Here is a 19,751-nt window from a genome sequence, read left to right as displayed (position 1 = left end):
TTAACACTGCACGTATGTACCTGGGTTTTGTAATCATTATAATCTTTCTGGCGCTCTGCACGAAGTTCTCTCTGCCTACTTTGATTCGCATCATCTCCCCTCAACTCAAGAATACCATTCTGTTCAAAGTTCCAATCACGATTTCTGTGATCGTGACCTTTCTGAAAGGGTTATATTAAGATTTTAAACAATACCAAAATTCTTTTAAAAACTATTTGATTTTGACATCAACTGACATCAATAGCGGATATTGGCAAATGTGAAGCTGCAAAGAAAATATTAATCTTAACAAGCATGAATTTCTTTCAAACCAATACTATAAAGTAATATCGAAAAACATAAGGAAATGATTTCAAAGCGATGACACCTGAAAATGAAACAAGCCAGAAATCAGACATCACAACAAACATTTCTCATCACTCCAAAAGCCTCGACAAAAAACCTGGGGAAGATAATGAAACTACAGAAAAAACAAAAACTGAAATCCTTGAGAAAGCCAATGCACCTGGTAAGAACTGAAAGAAATGATCCCTGAAACCTTAAAGATAGCCACAGGACGTTGTAACTAATAAAAGATACGAACCATTCAAGAAACTCAAAGTATCTTGCAAGAAACAACAGGTAAAGAGTACGGATGAAAAGAATAGATAACCAAGTCACTAGCAACAAAGAATTTCACTGCACACCACAAAAATTAGTAAAGTAGTAATGATATATGTGAATGGTGAAAAAAATCGAATGATTAGGAGTGTCAATGTAAAACCAAATGACAGTTTGGATGGATTGAATTAGGGATTGCTTCTAGTCAGCTTTGTGTATTACCACTTCAACAAGTTGGTTATATTCTTTATTTCTCTGCTCCCGGAGGAACTTCTTCCATGCCTCGTGGTGTTGTTGGCCAATTGGAAGACCCGAATCCGCGTCAGTGGGCACGTTATAGTTTTTAGAAGGCGGGGGCACACGCTGCCAAATAAATAGGGAGCTTATAGTTTTGGAATATTGCCTACGTTCTTGGTGAAAATTAAGTAAGGACGCTTTATTGGTTAAGAATTTTTGCTTGCATTCTTAAAGAATATATGTTGTGAATTTCATTGACCACAACAAGTGTCCAAGTAACATGTATTTGTTTTGAAAAAAATATTCATAACTCAATATAATGAGTTACCCGGACAAATTCCTGGGAAGGCATAAAAAATTGGGAACCCAATTAATATAAATTACAAAGAACATTTAACTGTGCGTATGATTTCAATACTAACATGACATCTACGATGGTGCAATGCTTAACATGACTGGTTCACGATTCAATGAAAGTGGCAACTTCACGCGGTGCAAAGATACCTCTCGAACAAAACTGTTGTACTCGTTTCTACGTTCATGGTCTAACATTTTTCGCTTCTCCTCATGTTCCAATTCGTTTCCGTAATAAAAAGAAGAATCGCTCGGTTTTTCCCGAGGAGGTTCACTGCGAGAAGATATTGTCCTGCCACCATATTTCTAAGCAAATGTAAATGTTAAGTTCATTTTAATATTTTTTATTATTACATGGCTGGTCAGTTGGAAGTTTATTTAAGTCAAATAGTGAAAAGATCTTTCAATTTCTAATCGTTAGAAACCAGTACGGTGTTCTTTTTGAGAGGCCAACAGAACAGACCCCTGGCTGGGAATGAACCCACGACCAGTACAACTTGAGTAAAAAACAGACTCCTATACCACTTGACCTTTTTCAGTCTTGTAAAAACTTATTACAAATAGTTCCAGTGAAGTAGAAGAAACATTATTTAAAGAATACTGCTTAGGGGAAAATTAATTAAAGTTTGAACGGTAAAAGCATCCAAGATGTAATTCATTACGGGCATATGACATGTTAAACCAAAGAAAAGTGTGTAAGTCTAGTTATTCCACAAGATTAACAATAATAAACAATATCCTGACTTTCCTGTTTCCACATGATTTTACACTTTCTGACATCTGGGAAAAATCTTAACAACATTCACCTCTACACGAAAAAAACTAATTTAAACATTCAGCTCTACATTAAAAACGAGAACCCTTCTCCCTTCATACGTGAGTGTCCTACCTTTTGAATGAATTCATTGTACTCTTTATTACGCTGGTACTCCATAGCTTTATGCATAGGTTCGTACCTATTCTGGCCTATTGGAAGGCCTTGTAGATTTGGAGGAGTCGGGATTTTCTCCCGAAATGTTCTCTGCAACATTTAGTATGGCATATATTAAAGCTACGAAAGAATGCGCTTTTATTATAGTTACGCTAAGTAAAAAAACACACAATTTCTTCAACAAATCTAAGAATTAAATTACAGATTATTGCCAATTTATAATCCACTTAATGATTTAATTAAGATGAAAGTATATTAAATGATTTAGTTCTGTCTGTTAGTACAAAAAGTTTAGAAGAAATCAAACAAAAACTGGCTACGAGCATAAACAAAACTGAACAAATAATGAACATGACAGAATATGAAACCATGAATGAAAATGAAGAACAATGATGCTTTTTTATAGAAACAAAGTCAAACTATTTAAAAAAAACAACACTTTTTCAATTGAACATTTTTATACCTGTCCAATTTTCCCCTCTTTAATGAGATCATTGTATTCTCGATTTCTCTGTTTTTCAATGATATTCTTCATTTCCTCATACTGACCAACAGGCAGAGTAACATCAGTTGATTTTGGAATAATTCCAGTCTTCTTCATAGGAGGCAGCTAAGAAAATATGGGCAATATGTTTTACAACTATTTTCTATTTTGCACCCAAAACCCAAAGGCAAACCAATCGGCCAAAAACACACACTCTAAATACGATAAAAATGGAATGCATTTTATGGTGCCCAATTTACCGTCCTCAAATACTCCTGGTATTCCTGATTTCTTTGGGATTCAAATTTTGGTCTAAGCTCGTCATAAGAACCAACATTTGTCAAAGAGGTAGCAGTAGCATCGGGAGATTTGGGGAGACGCCTAGGACTTGGATCAAGCTGAGGAGGAGGAGGATTACAGTTCATGTTATGTTACAAAATGTATAAATCAAACATTTAGACTGAGTGCAAACACGTTATGTGATTGTTAATAGCCTTCGTAGTCCATTAGCAGAAGAGAGCAAAAGGAGATCAAGCAAGAGAACTTCCAACTGGAGCGTTAATAAGTGCTGATGTCACACCTGAAAACAGTTCTGTAAATGAAGAACATTTCCTTACCGCACCCACTTATTCAAATGTTTGCAAAACAAGTAGCACTTTGAATCAAATTACCCTTCCAGACACCAACTTAACTATACGAAACACCATTGTGGAAAAATAAATAAATTCCAAAACCACCAGTGGCAGATTTTCAATACCAACAAGAGACTGAAGCCAAATAAGAATTACCGAAAAAAAAACTAATCCACACTTTGGCCAAAGTACCTGCTCTTTAACATTGTTATAGTCCTTATTTCTTTGCTTCTCAATAAATGGTCTCATATCATCATACTGTCCCAGAGGCAATGACAATTTGCTAGGAGTTGCAGGACGTGATCCAGATGAATGCTCTGACCTGGCCTTTGGATATGGTCCAGTCATTCCTTGATTAAACTTGTCAGCTCCAAGACCATAATTAATCTCCATTCGTTGGTTACCAACTCTTTCATTTTCATTCTGAGTGATGTACGAAGGTTGCTGGTAGGTTGGCATTTGTGCAGGTAGTGGCTCGGACCTACCAGGTGAAGGTGAGCCTCTTAGAAATGAACGATCTTGACTTTGTTGTCGAATCATTGGACTTGGTGGTTTCTGGTGGTACGCAGGTTTATAGGGACTAGGCGGAGGATGATTTCTATGTGAAAGTGAGTTGACATACCCAGCTGGTTTGATTCCATTTGTTCCTTGGATATCTTCATCCTTAGAAAGAGGTAAAAATAAAACACTGAGAAAAGAGAAGAGAACCACTTATGCTCCAGAAACATTGAACCTTGAAACTGCATATGAATGGATTGCCTCTTCTAGTATTATTCCGAAATAGCTGTAACAAACTTCGGACATGTCAGGCAAAGTTTTGTGGATTGGATTAAAAATTTTGATAGCAACTCTGCCTGTTCAAGCATCATTGACCCCCATTCATGATGTGTGAATGAAGATGATGAACATGCAAATGAAATAAAAAAGACAAAATGACATTACACCAATTGCATGGATAATTTGAGAATAAAATAGACAAGACGATATGTTATTAAATCCATAGATAATTTGAGAACAAAAGAGACAAGACAGTATGACAACCAATGCATAGATCATTTGAGAATGAAAGAGATGAGAGGGTATAATAACAAACATATGGATGATATGACAAAACAGAGGCAAGACATTGTGGAAACAAACACAAAGATGATTTGAGAACTAACACACTTATGCTGCAAAAGTGAAGCTTAAAAATGAAATAGGGTGTATGTGCCATACTGTGACTCTCAAGATATGCTGCCAGCGTGCATTTATGTGCTTGGACAATCAATTCCAGTCAATGAAAATCAATGATACCATAAACAAACATTAAGAACTATTGCATTTTAATGAATCATACTAAAACACAATGAAAACACTTATCAATCCTTTATGTTAGACTATATGAATGTTAGTCCAGAATACAGTAAAGAATGGGAGGGGTGCAACAAAATACCTAAAAGTGAAAAGATATAAATATAACTGCAACACACACCAAAGTGACTGTGTTCAAACCATGTACTGGGATATGAAAATGTGTCACACAATCTTGCTACCAAAAGCCAATCAGATATTAGTTTAAGCTAGTACATGAAGTGACAAAAAGAATGTATTGATACATGATGTAGTTTTACCTTTTTTAAGAATTCATTATAATCACGATTTCTTTCCTTTTCAAGCCAAGCTTGTTTCTTGGGTTGGAAAGAAACGTCAATATTAAGACCTTGGGGTCCCGTGACTGGGGCGTCTATTGGGTTAGGGATATGACCACCCCGCTATATGTGCATAAATAGATAAGTATTGTGAGTCTAATATTATTTAAAATATACTAAACATAATATGACTCATATACGTCAAATTTTATTTGAATATTCATAATATGCAAGCCTTTCTATATCTATTATTATCATTAGTTGGTTTACATTAAATTACTGTTAACTTTTACTTCGGTTTTTGAAGATATTACAGTGAAGAACGATTCATTTTTTATTTATTTTTTATTATTTATTGATTTTGGCAACTTGGTGTTTTCTAATATGTGCAACTTAATCTAATTATAAGCTGTAATCATGTAGTTTTAAGTGTAAAAAATAAAACTCATAACAACTTTCCCTTACTTTACTTTAATATCAAAAAAGCAAGCCACGATATTTTTCTAAAAGTTAACACAGCAATCGGTTAGTGGAGACTAGACAACTATGGTGCTACCTTCTGCAACATGTCATTATATTCCTTATTTCTCTCCTGTTCCATAGCGAGACGTTTTGGTTCGTATTTATACTGGCCGAGTGGCAACCCTTCTGAAGCTTTTGGGTTGTATTGCTACAGTGAAAAACATTAGACACACATGCTAAAACCAGAAATCAAACATGCAGAACACATATTTTTAAAGATTAGAAGAAGCTAACTAGTTGTTAAAAAGTTTAGACATTTGTCTCAGCCCAGAGAAATTCGCTTGCACCCTGAGTTAGAAGGTTTTTAACCTCATCTTCCATGAAACTGCAAAAAGCAAGGATTAGAGCACATTTTGCATTAAGGTAAGCCATCCATCATTAGGATGCAAAGATGTGTTAGTGCATTTTCGATATTAACATCAAGATTACTTCTTTATTTCATCTTTATTGATTAGTCATTATATAATTTTTGCATGGATAATTTTTTAATAACACCATAATGATGCTCCTATGATGATATATTAAAGGAAGGTAATAAAATAAAAGACCACGGTAATTGATTATAAAACAATTATATTTATTTGTTTCTTAAATAACATAATGTCTGTAGAAAAAAGCTTTTTGTGAAATTTATTTTTTCTTAAAATATTCAAACTTTAAAATAAAACTTTTCCACTAGTATTTTTTGGTATTAATGATGGATGGGATGCCTTAAATCATTCTATGGACAATAATCAAGCAGTTTTATGGTTAAACTCTAAAAAGTACAATCTGCCCAACATGAAATGTGAAAAAATCAGGTATGCTTGATAATAAATTCATAAATTGTAAGTCAGCATATAAGTATCTTCCATGGCCAAGAGTGTTAGATAGGTTCATCCTAACCCGAGTGTAGAGTGTTTTGCGGAAAACAGTGCTCTAGGGTTGGGATAAACCTATCTTACCCAAGTGGCTATGGTCAATGCTTTTTTCCCCACCTCAGTTAAACAAAATATAGTAAAAATGTTTTGTTTTGTGTTTTACATACCAGTACTTTTTTTATCTTTGCCTGTTGGCAAGATAAGGATATTACCCAAATATTTGGATCTACTTATCTGGGCAGGGAGAAGTATTTTTCTTATGATTCCAACATAAGAATATCCTAATTTGCTGCTTAATACTTTTCTGACACACTGAAATGCATGCTTTTCCAAAAAAGCTATTTGGCAATAAACAGTCCCATACTGATTGAGATAAGCCTTAAACAAACGAATAAAGCATAACAGAAACATGGCATAGCATTAGCTATTTTTGAAATGGTTAAGGAGATGCTGTAAACATTATTTAGTCAACTATTGCTTCCTTAAGAAGAACTATGGTTAATGTGATGTTTCAAGAGAGACAAGAAACAAATCCTATTTCACTTAGATTCTAGGTGACACACAGAGACAATGTTGTAGAAACCACACCCAGCTTGCAACAAAAACAATGCTACAAATGATGCTGAAAAAATAACAAGTGTATTAATAATCTAAAGCTGGGCCGGTATTCATAGAATATTTTAAGTCATTTCCAGGTACTGAAGTCATTTTTTAAGTTAAAATTTTAGCTCACTTTAATATCATATTAATTTATATCATAAATTAATCATATCTAAAATACTTCATTTTAATAGATTTGATTGAAAATACATACTGTTACAATAAAACATGTATACTTTTCTCTTTATATGATTAAGAAAATTAAAGCAACTTGACTTAAGTTAAGAAATGACTTAATATGTTTTAAGAATAGCCCCCCAGATCCCAAAGCCATGGTCGTCATAGGAACGAAAATACACGATAGTGAGATTACATGTGATATCTGATTCCATTCTTCGTTTCTCTCTTTCTCCATCAGTAAACGCCTGGGCTCGTATTTATACTGCCCGATAGGCAAACCCATACTCTCTGGTGGAGGCTGGAACTTCTGCATCGGGGCAAGATTTGATACTTAAGAAATAGATTTTCCTTTCAAATGCTTTATAAAAGTAAAACATATTTCTCCAATCCAATATGTTTTTTTTTATTATAGAGGAGGAGTTATAGGCGATTTTGCTACGCTATTTGAGACAGCCCATGAAAATGACATTGTGTAATAGACAAGATGATGTCATTCAACGCTATGTGCATTGCTGTTTAATAATGCATGCTAAATGTACCATACGACACAGTGCCAAACTCTATGTAAGATACTCGCATACACAAGTTTGATTCACATAATAGTTTAACTATGTAAGTACATGAAGATATCATAATTGATGAAACATCTATTGTAGTTGCAATTACAATGGCCTGTGTAAAAACTATACATAATTGTAATACATAACATTCGGCATATTATAAGAAGTCTGAAATAAAATATTCTTTATTAACATTGAGGGAGAGGTCAGCATAATGTTGGACTAATCTACCATAAAAAAAGAACAATCAAAGTTGATTGGGCAAATCAATAAATATTTCATTATCATTAATCATTATCTTTAGAGTGAAATTTCTAAGGAGTTTGTTCTTTGTTGTTGTGTTTTGCTGATGTTTTCAGCTACAAAATGTAAACTGTTTATACTTAACATAGTTTGAGTTAAATCATTCAGAATATTAAATTACTCAATAGATTATGTACCCCCAAATATTCCAAAGGCAGTCCACAAAGCAAGTAAAACAAGAGCAAGGCAAAGCATGTCTGTTTCTCTTAAACAATCAAGGGGCATAATTTGAAAATAAAAAAGCCAGAGTTATGGGTCTTCCTATAGTTGTGTATCATTGCTGGTAACATGTATACTAAGTTTCATATGTTGAACGATTTTCTGAGTTCCACCCAAGGCTCAAGTCACTTTCTGAAGCCAAGAGCACCTTGACTTATATGACAAAACCTTTGTTTATTTTTCTTTGAAAAACAGACAAGCTGGAGGAAACGTCATTAATCAACTACCAAACTCAATGTCACCACTCCACCCACCTCTTTCAAGTAGTCCTGGTACTCTTTGCCGAGTTTTTGCTGCTCCTTCCTGCGCCAACTCTCATAGTCATCAGAGCTGTAATGGGGGCTCCGTACACGTTCAGCAGGTTTACCGACGGGCTGTCGAGTTTCCTCTTGCCTCCTGCGCTCCTCGTTCTGCTTTAGAAATATGTAAAGTATTGTATTTTGTCTCATTTTGTTCCATTTTCTAGATTTTAGATCATACATATATTTTAACATTCTGTGGTATGTGAAGACTCTTTACCATCACACAAAATATTTAGTGTTCTCTGCTATAGGTGAAAAAGTTTTATAATTAATATCGTCTATGCTCCCTATTACTTTTACATCAATGAATTGAGTGTAAATTGAGTGTTTTTAACAAAATATAAACAAGAGTTTGTTAGAAACTACTTGTAGTACTGTAAGTTTGAAATACTTCAAGTGTTCACTAGTATTATATCATCATCTTGAGTGTTCTTGACTTTAACATACATTTGTAATAAGTATCTTGAGTGTTCACTAGCAAAATATTAATATCTTGAATGCTCCCTACTATTATATATAATAAATATTTTGAATGCGCACTAGCTACAACTAAAATGAAATCAATAGCTTGAATGTTGTATGGTTTTGTAAAATCACTACAACTTTTTTTAGTGTTTAGAAGTGTACATGTTTGCATATAACATTATATAATTTTTAGTATCTTCTAGGGAAATGATGGGACACATCAATCAAAAGTGCGTCGCAAAGGCAATGTGCAAATTCATAGGCAAAACTGTAAAACCAAACAAGGGTAAAGCACCTAGAACAAAATGAAAATCATAAAAACGGAACAAACCTTCATCTTAATGTATTCATTATACTCCTCTTGTCTTTCCTTATTAGCTTTGTCACGTTTAGCGAGCACGTCTTCGTTATCATTATAAAGTGACTGCTTTTTTCTTCTAGGTGATTTATCGTTCATTTCTTCTTGACCTTGACCTCCTGGCCTTCGTTCAGCTTCGTACGACCTTCGTGACCCACGACCTTGGTCAGGGGATCCTCGCGACCTTGCCCTTTGAGATGTAGGGTCAAGTTCATTGTATATAGGTCGCTGATTTTGTGAGTAGGAATTGTCAGGTAGAGGTGAAGGTCGTGCAGGGTGCTGTTGTATAGGTCGATAGGGAGTTTTGAATGCCTGTGAAGGGAGATGAAATAAAAAAAATTGTGCGAAACCTGTTACCATAGTGATTTTGATTTAAAATGGAATGTGCAATTAAAAAATATAACATAATGCAATCAACATTCAGAGGAAAAATCCAATCAACATTTGAATAACAGAATTTGTAATACATATTTTGATGATTTAACAGAATTTTTAATGCACTCTTGATAAGACAAAGAAAAATAGAAACAAATTTTTGCGTCAAGATAGACAAATAAAAATCATTGATTAAATAAATAAAAGGTAGTAGGAAATTAAGGACTATAAAATGTTATTAGAATTTTAGAACTATACCAGGTAATTAGAAAATTAGAAATTAACTTATTTTAAGACAAAGAAGTTAGCAATTACCAAAGGTGTGCCTATGACTGACTGATTACTATCTACTGGTCGTTGTAAAGAATTGGAATAAGCATCGTTTTTTAGCCATTCTGGTGGAGTTCTCGTCTTTTCATCACTGTATAAATTTCCAGGTCCTCTCTGAGATTGACCTTGAGGTGGATGACCTTGACCCTGTCTTGGTTCTTGACCTTGAGGTTCAACTTGGTCTACAGCCTTGTACACAACTTTTTCTGCATCGTTTTCCCTCTCCCCGTGGTATGGGGGTTGTCCATGCCTTGGGCGTTCTGGTATTGGGCGTCTATTTTGGGGCTCGGATGTTTTAAATGCCTAGGTGCAAAATTTGTGCAGGGTGTTAAAACTCTTGTGCAGTTTTAGATGGTAGAAAAGATGTAGGGAAGTGATTGAATAAAAAAATATTAGAAATGTTCGAACAATGAGTGCAGATAATTATTTTGTATGTACCGAGATGATCTAAAGAGTTATTTTAAGTTAAAATAATGTTTTTAATCTGTTTAAAATAAAGGTGAAAAACTTTGACACCATAAAATGAACAAGAGGGCCCTGAAGGCCCTGTATCGCTCACCTGATCCAATTCAAGTGTGAAATAAGTGTTTTCAGGGCAAGGGCATTGTGACAGGGAGAGGGAATAAGTGTTTTTCAGGGCAATGGAAAGTGCAACCAGAGGGGACTTAATTAAAACTAATTTAGAACTAGTTTTCAAAGCTACATGTTAAATATTACAGTTGAGGGTATTACAGTTTTAGAGAATTTGAAATGTCTGTCTGGTGGTCTGCTACCTTAGAAAGGATGCGTACTTGTCTTTATTTGTACATTTTTATTTTCTGTTCTTGTTATGGTTGGAGATAAACATGAAAATTGTCAAGTTCCATGAACATATGGTAATAAATTTGGCCTCTAGAGTGTTAACATACTTTTCCTATTATTTGACCTGGTGACCTAGTTTTCAACTGCACATGACCCAGATTCCAACTTGGCCTAGAGCTCATCAATATAAACATTCTGACTAAGTTTCATGAGCATACTGTCATAAATGTGACCTCTAGAATGCTAACAAGCTTTTCCTATGATTTGATCTAATGACCTAGTTTTTGACCACACATGACCCGGATTCAAACTTGACTTAGAGATTATTAATATAAACATTCTGACCAACTTTCATGAAGATACAGTTATAAATGTGACCTCTAGAGTGTTAACAAGCTTTTCCTTAAATTTGACCTGGTGACCTAGTTTTTGATCGCACATGACCCAGATTCGAACTTGACCTAGAGATTATTAATATTAATATTCTGACCAAATTTCCTGAAGATACAGTCATAAATGTGACCTCTATAGTGTTAAAAAGCTTTTCCTTTAATTTGACCTGGTGACCTAGTTTTTAACCCCAGATGACCCAATATGAAACTCGTCAAAGATTTTATTGAGGGTAACATTCTGACCAAGCTTCATTAAGATTGTGCCCAAATTGTGACCTCTAGAGTGTTAACGGTCAAATTGTTGATGACGGACGACGATGACGGACACAGGGCGATCACAATAGCTCACCTTGAGCACTTTGTGCTCAGGTGAGCTAAAAATGACAAAGTGCAATTTCTCAAAGGAAGTCTACAATCAAAAACCATTATATTCACCCAGGTCTACCTAAGAGGTAATTGTAGAAATCTAGGTACCATAGATTCTAGGCAAGACAATTATCTATATTGTAGCAAAGAACAAAGAAAAAGGGTCCAAGGAAATTTGTTAGTTAAATTAGTCTATATTAACTTATTGTAACTTGGTTGTGAAGATGGTCATAAGCTCAGGTATAAACCACTCTTGAGTCGCATTCTCAGGGTAAAAACCAGTAATGCTGTCCTGTAATGTTCTAGGAGGCCCAGAAAATGTTCCCCAATGTGGCGCTCAAACCCATGACCTCTTCGATTAGAGGTGGACTCCTATTTATGTTTACAACTTGATTACTCTAGCTATCAACATTTGGAAACCTTCTTGAAAAAAACCAATATACTTTTCTTTCAAACCAATACCAGTGTGTGTATACCACGTGATGAATTGTGTCATAAATGCTACGTCGGAAGGCAACATTTTGCTTCGAATGAAGTCTTTAAACAAAGATAACTGAACTATTTCTTCACTATTTTAAATGAAACATAGTGCAGTATACGCTGCTTACAGAGCCCCGCCTTCGGTCTTTTACCAGAGTTTCGTTGAGAGTTAGTTTCTTAAAACACTTTGACAAACCTTTTCACAAAATGGCCGTCTGACAGAGCACTGTCAAAACGTTATTTTGGAAACAGGTTTGTCAAAGTGTTTGATAAAACTAATCACCTTATTAAACTTTGGTAATAAAGTGAAGACAGGGCTCTTTAAGCGTCATAGACTGCCTTTTATTTCATTTAAAATGGTGAAGTGAAAGAAAATTTAACTTTGCTTTAAGTCTTCATTTTAAGCAAAATATTACCCTCCGACGTAGCATATATGATGTAATTTGTCATGTGGTATACACACACTGAATACAAAAGACTGAAGAGGTACTCAAGGAGCAGTGGAAACCTACATCAATAGACCCCTCTCACGCTTACAATTAACTTTGAATACATTTGGAAATCTTTCAAACCAATACAAAGGAACAAAACAGATAGTGACTTTTCAGTCTGAGAAAGGAAACACAAGTAAAAAGAAGAAGAAATATATTGAGAATTCTTTACAATAATTTTATACTGTAGTAGAAATTAGCACAAGCCCGCAAGCCCTGCACTGGTAAAATACTGTCTGACCTTGCTCAAGTTCTGGATTTTATAATAGTCTTGTATGTAGGAAAATATTGGTACTACCAAGCACTTATGAAAGATTTCGAGCTTGTTCATACAAAAGTTTTCGATGACTGGGTATGGTCCTAAGAATGAGATTTTCCTTTCTCAAATACACGAGAGGAACAAAATGGAAAGTGAGTAGTTATCAATTGGAGGCCATTTAGGTTCATACAGTGGAAGCATGTTAAAATCCTCTACATGGTATAATTATACTGGTAAGATTGAGACTTAAACAGAACCTGCTGAATTTTAAGTGTGAGCAATGTAACAATTAAGGCAAAGGCATTTGAGAACTGGCTACACTCCTAAGATAAGAATAGTTCCTGACAAATATATCTGAATTTAAAAAGAGGAACAAAAGGAGAGTGATCTTCCATTATCAGCGTGAGCTAGGTACATGCAAACGAAACAGGAAGCAGAAGCGTTCGATAATTGAGAATCAACTACATGTATATGGCCGATTGTTCTGAACTTTTTTAAAGTAAACAACATTGATAACGTCATCATTGTTAACTTTCGATTCGGTATTGCTCTGGGGCCAAATTCATTAAGCAACTTTGATCTTAAATTTAAGATTAGAAACTCAGTGTTTTGGTTGGCCTGTCTATTTAACTGACCAATAGGCTGAATGGAATCACTGAGGCAAGTCTAAGGATAAGGAAAAGTACAATATTGAATACTGGCCCATGGGTCACAGATATACTTATGATCTGCTGAGTATTCCTAACAACATTTGAAACAATTGTTTCAGCTGTACTTGTTTTTTTTTTTAAATATATGAGCACCTCATCAAATAGTTCACCTTAAAAGTTTAACAACGATAACGTTAATCACGTTGCTATTAATAACTTTAACAAAGTTCTGAACAAGTGGGCCATAAACTCCTAAGACTGAGATTTACCAAGGGAGTTCCCATTTTGCTTGAGCTAGACATGTTAGATCTTGGAACGTTGGAATCAAGGGACATTGGACCACGTGATCTGTGACCATCATTCCAGAAGGCGGGATTTTGCTTTGTCGGCTGCATGATCGAAATTTAATATTTCTAGTTAATCCACATTCAACATTGTTATCTGTACTAGCAAAACATAACATGAGTCATGACATCTAGAATTATCAAAGGAAAAATGAAGTTAGAACAATCACTTTTCTTGATTTTTGTACTTCAAAATGATTTGATGTAAAAATAACCTGACCTTATTTGAACATTTATAGATGTTAATTGTTTATGCGTCTTTTTCTTGAAATGTTTCAGTTGATTAATGTATTAATGTGGGAAGTGCATAAAATAAGATGTGTGTACTTGCAATAATAATCTAACAAGAAGAAAGCATTCAAGGGCAGGTTAATGTCATAAACAACTCAAAGTTTAATGCCTTGCCTAGACATACCATTTTAAAATTAAATGGTAAACTGACCATTGTGATAATTCTGTTATTATAAATGCTAAATGTCTGAGGGGAAATGTCAGGTATTTGCCTTAAATGCTTCGTTCTTGTCAAATTATCAACTACTTCAAGAAAATAAAACCCATGCATCAATCAACAAAGGGAGCTCACTCCCAAGATAACTGAAGAGTATTCTTAAATCAAGGGAGACAATTACCTCATCTCTTGGTCTGAAGCCGGGCCCAGCAGGGGGTTTGCTGGCAAGGTATTGCTCCCTGACCCCAGAACGGTCCATTACTGCCACTTCAGGCTCCTGTCGAGCTTTCAGATACATGTGCTCTCTCTGTTGCTGTAAGAAGATAATGTATTATTTCTTATTTGTACTTATAAAATCATATATTTCAGCAAAAAACAAAAGAATACAAACCACTGTTTTGTTTTAAAAATATAACCATTTTGCATACTTTACAAAAAGAATAAAACAGGGATAAAAGGTACATTTATAAGCAATGCAATTTATATTAATTAAACCGAAACAGTATCGAACTAAGCATACAAATGAAAACCTGATTCATAAATAATAGTTATGTCAAATTTTGAACTAATTCTGAATACAAACTAGATATGGTGCAATTACAACATTTGATACTCACATGAACTAAAATATTTTACACATAAAACTATGCAAATTTCTAGCTGAATTATATGAGCATGACTAGTGATCTTGTGAACGACTAAAAAATACATGTTTTATAGGTATAACATCAGTAAAAGTTGTGAAACTGGCACAGCCTGGTGAACAAATACAAACTTTGTGCCAAATAAAATACAATAATTTAAGTGAGATTGTGTGACAGTGATGTGTTAGTTTCAAATAGTGACATATGATTAGTTAAAAAAAGTTGCAATAAAACTGACAAAAGACAGCAAATTGGTAAAAAACCCCAGCATTTTTCTAGCCTATTTTCTTTCATTTGAGAAGCTGCATTTGGAAGAAAAAATGAACACAGGAATATAATGACACAGCGTCCAAGAATACACAGTTATTAACTGTTTAGGGCAGGAAAAATGTTCTAACCACCCTTTTGGTCATCAACTATTGCAATGGAAAAAAAAGTGAGAACTTTTACTATTGCTCAATATCAAAGATAATTGAATCAGGTCATGAATAAGATTGCAAGAAAATCTTATATACATTGTAGTCAGATTGTCTATATTTACCCTTACTGTTAAAGGAAAGTTGTCTTTTTTATCTTAATCGATACATGAACATTTAGTTAAATAGTTTCAAGGTTTTCACTGTGAGGAAATATATGCACAACGGTACATTGTAACACAATGAATTTTCAATACATGTGCCTAAGTATACAGAATATGTCTTTCCAAATATGGAATTAAAATACAATGCCAAGGTCAGCTTGAGAATTTTTTCATGCGCTCATACATCGATTTACAACTATGTTGTGCAAATCGACTTGTTCTCACTTAATATTCCCTTACAATAAGTCAATATCTCTTATAAGCTGATGACTTTCAAAGCCATATATTTTACTTAAACTAACTAACACCATGGCAAGCAAAAAGCATCTGTTCAAGACAAACATATACAAGGTCTAAAATCTAATGGAAAGTTTCAAACTGGCGTATATATAAATGTCTAAATGAATACATGACAACGTGACGTGGCTTACAATATACCTGTGCAAGCTCTTCAGCGTATTGACGCTGATTTTCCCGTTTTTCACGTTCAACATCAATAAATGCTTTTAAATTTTGGTCGTCCGCTTTCGGATATTGAGTATTTCTGTGTGATTCGGGAGAATATTCTTCCCGTTTTCTTGGTGCCTTTAAATCGTGCCTAAATTTGTCCCGTTTTTCCTCTTTCTGCATGCATTTAAATGTAAACGTGCAACAATTAGTTTAAGCTGCATGAATGCTTTCTTCTTATATTTGTGAAAAGTATTAGGATACTTAATTACATAGCGAAATGTTTTACTAGAGGTTTCAGCAATAGAATGGCTTTTTAACATAAGTTGAAATATTTAAATAAAAATTCAATAGAAGAACTACTAACAAAATTATTTTCAAGTTGTAAAAGGAATGGAAGAATCAAACAGATTGGATTTAATCAATTGGTGTTAAGAGTAAAAAAATCAATAAAATTCTACAAGTGAATCAAATAGTCTAAAGGGAAGTAACTTTGAGTTAAAAGTCAGAGGAGTTATCCCTCACCTCATGTAAATAATAGTTAACATCGCGAGGGGAGCCCACTAGGGGGCGTTCATCTTCTCGATAATTTATGTGACCCGGGGAAACCTCAGCAACCCTTTCAAAAGCCTTCATTCTCAGCTGCTCTGCAGTTTGCTATAATCATGACACAAAAATATTTTGTGCTTAATAAATACCTTCTTCCTTAAACCATCATGACACAATAAAATAATTTGTGCCTGATTAAGCATGCTTTGAGTGTTATGCTTTTTTCCTCTTATAATATTAGCCTATCACTCTTATGCTCTCGGCTTCATTAAATACCGTTGGACAATTTGCAAGGTATCTTGCAATCATGAATAATATATAAGGCAATTTCCTTTGTGCCAAATTGGGAACTTTATTGTATGTATTCAGAGTTACATTGTGTTTTTTTTCTATATAAAATTTTAGAAAAAAAATAGACAGTTGTTTTTGTTCTTCATGTGGTTCAAGAGAATGATATGGAGCAGACATGAAATCTAGTCATATGACCTTTGACCTCTTAGTGTGACCTTGACCTTGAACCGAGCTGGTTGTAATATGCTCTCTGCACATCATCTCATTATGGTGAACATGGAACACAAAATATAGTCCAATTGTATTCAAATAACCTTTGACCTCTAAGTGTAACCTTGATCTTGAACTGAGCTGGTTATAACATGCGCTCTGCACATTGTCTCAGTAGGATGAATATTTGTGACAGGTTATTTCAAAATCCTTCAAGTGGTTCAAGAGATATGGTGCAGACATAATTTGTGATTGACTGTTTTCTCTCCATAACATAAATTAAGGAAATATATGCGAAAACAAGATTTTGTCAGCTAATTTTCCGATAGTAATAATGTACTGTAGACGGAACACATACATCAAAATGCAACTTGTTGATTCAAAATTGAAATGCTGATTTCAGCACTAAAAATCCAGCTTAACATTTAAGTTAGTACAGAATTGATTGTGAAATTAAGATTTTCAATCGCACAACACTCAAAACATGCTTTTAATACAATGTCTATACCAGTACCTTCATTAGTGTTTATTATATCAACTCACACAACATGTGCAACCTTTTCCATTTTAAGTTGTCAAAATGCAGACAAAACAAAAATCCTATGGAATTACAGAAATTCATGTACATCACATTTCATGTAAAATATAAATAGAATTGTAATCGAGACCTCATGTGCTGTATTCAGTAAACATCTTAGATTTAATTTCAAGATGAATGTGAAATCTGGCTGTTTTGATTGGACAATAAGATTAACTGGCCAATGAAAACACTCCTTAGATAAATCTAAGATGCTTATTGAATACTAGCTTAGATCTTCTGCATGACTTACTATAGTTGCTTAAATTACATGCGGGTTTCATATTCATCATTTTTTGAGAATTAATAAGGGAATATATTTAAAAACTAGCTTGATATTGATTGACAGTTGTTTGCCATTGCAGGCTAACTTATTTCATTATAATGGTGTTGTGAAATTTTAAGGCTTGTAAAATTGGCCATAAGCAAAAGATCATGAAAAAAGAACCTCACAAAATAAAATCATTCTACAATATCGCAGGGGTGAAATATACCTTTTTATGCCAACATTATTTAAACTCATGCAACATAATTAATTGCTCAATTTTAAAAATGTTCTACACAAATTCCTGTAATTCACACAAAAATAGGTTAACTTTGCCAAAAAATTATTTCAAACACAAAAGAACAGGTTATCTGTTTAAATAAGGGAGGTAACTCTTGTTAATCTCAATTTTCATGGTGAGTTGTCTTACCTGATCTAACATTTCTTTGTATTCCTTCTTCTTCTGTTCTGCAGATTCTTTCTGATGTCTTTCGTAGCTGCCGATGTTTAAACCTCCAGGGGGAGTTACTGGGCGACCGCGCATGGCCCAATAACGTTCCTCTTTGGCTTTCTGTAAAACAGATGATCAGTTTTAACAAATAACATGGTTACTATTGAACAAACCAGCATCAGAAGAAAAAATACAGAAAAAGCCATTTTTCAGTTTGACTTTTCTATGGTTAAATTAAATTTAGTCTAGACAGTAGAATTTTTTTTATGATGACCTTTTCACATTCGTTGTTATAAGTCAATATGAACAATAGTCTTTACCTGAAGTTGGAATAAGACATTATATATAGAACGAGCAGCTTCACGTGAACTTTCTTGGTTCAGCCAATGTATGAACAGAAGCGAATATAGATTGTTAAACCTTATCTTTTAATGAAGCTGTACAATGATTATTATTATCAAAAAGGTTGTATTATAGAAAGATAGAATTAAATGGGACTTTCCATGATACAAATTTCCGCGAAAAAAAGAGTTTGTCGAGTCTTAATCTATATATTATATCAAATACCTTTTAAGTGTGAAACAACACATAACAACCATATATAATTAAAAGTCATTGGTATGGAGGGATTAATCAACAGATAATGATAACAAACCTTAAGTAATCCATAATTTTCTTATTTATATAATCATCAAAACGAGATTTTATTAGTTTTCATGTAACTTTGACTACAATAATAAAAGCTATATTGATCTCAAATTGTTTAAAAACAATCAAAACCAATCAAAACATTTAGAAATATGAAATATCAATATCAGATTTCACTAGGTGTGCACTGGAAGAATTTGTGTTACGAGTATTCAGTTTCACAAGACAATGTTAGTAGATAGAGTTTTTGTCTTAAGAACAATGGTAAGAAATAATTCACTGAAACATAAGTACTACTTAAAGTCCCAGTATGTTTTAGTGATGTAAACTTATTTTTTTGTATGTATATCCGAATAAACTTTTTTTAACCTTTTGGATTTGTTTCGCCCAGGATGACAAAAAAGCAGCATTTATCACAATTACAAAATGAAAAAGATAGAGTATGATCTGTGAAATTTCATTTGAAAATATTCAGTATTTCTCTTGTTATTTCTCCAGTTTAAAACCTTAAAAGAGTCAAGCAACTGCTCAGGTATTGATTGCAAAGTGCTATGCTCCGCCCACTTATCTACCTCATTAGCATATAGTGAGTTAGTGGTCAAGTATAGGGATTCCCTTGGTATTTCCCATCCATTTCTGTTTAATAAAGCATCACATGATTTTCGAGGTTTATCAAACATTATCTGAGATTTTATCAAAGTTATATACACAATTTTATATATATTTTTAAATATTTAATCCTTGGTGATACTGGGACTTTAAACCACCAGTTCACTAATATCTCTTAATTACTAATAGAAATACACTACAGATGTGTCACACATGGAATGTTCACCCAAATTTGCAGAAAGTAAAATAAAAGTTGACCTAAATGCTGTGCAACACTAGCTACAGTGCACTATAAATCAAGTAGTC

General features: G+C 33.8%; 1 protein-coding gene across 38 annotated transcripts in view; it reads right to left on the bottom strand.

Moving 5' to 3' along the window:
* The window catches only part of LOC128213611 (trichohyalin-like), a 46,375-nt gene that overhangs the window by 10,936 nt on the left and 15,688 nt on the right, over positions 1-19,751 (bottom strand). For 18 of the 38 annotated variants that reach the window (XM_052919518.1, XM_052919522.1, XM_052919524.1 and 15 more), the window contains 16 exons: positions 18,168-18,308; positions 16,371-16,502; positions 15,837-16,022; positions 14,356-14,487; positions 13,652-13,771; positions 9,929-10,246; positions 9,212-9,550; positions 8,368-8,526; positions 7,225-7,338; positions 3,431-3,901; positions 2,867-3,004; positions 2,586-2,732; positions 2,081-2,212; positions 1,342-1,497; positions 823-963; positions 21-161 (listed from right to left, as the gene is read on the bottom strand). In XM_052919518.1, the coding sequence (XP_052775478.1) occupies positions 21-161; positions 823-963; positions 1,342-1,497; positions 2,081-2,212; positions 2,586-2,732; positions 2,867-3,004; positions 3,431-3,901; positions 7,225-7,338; positions 8,368-8,526; positions 9,212-9,550; positions 9,929-10,246; positions 13,652-13,771; positions 14,356-14,487; positions 15,837-16,022; positions 16,371-16,502; positions 18,168-18,308 (2,967 nt within the window). Of the gene's footprint in view, positions 1-20; positions 162-822; positions 964-1,341; positions 1,498-2,080; positions 2,213-2,585; positions 2,733-2,866; positions 3,005-3,430; positions 3,902-4,851; positions 4,993-5,425; positions 5,540-7,224; positions 7,339-8,367; positions 8,527-9,211; positions 9,551-9,928; positions 10,247-13,651; positions 13,772-14,355; positions 14,488-15,836; positions 16,023-16,370; positions 16,503-18,167; positions 18,309-18,843; positions 18,972-19,751 lie in introns of those variants that run through there. The other 20 variants (XM_052919545.1, XM_052919521.1, XM_052919531.1 and 17 more) reach the window with 20 other exon arrangements.

The sequence above is a fragment of the Mya arenaria genome, chromosome 13, assembly GCF_026914265.1.
Source record: "Mya arenaria isolate MELC-2E11 chromosome 13, ASM2691426v1".
Classification (NCBI taxonomy): domain Eukaryota; kingdom Metazoa; phylum Mollusca; class Bivalvia; order Myida; family Myidae; genus Mya; species Mya arenaria.
Note: the sequence above shows the minus strand (reverse complement) of the source record. Positions and strands in the feature narration are given on the sequence as shown.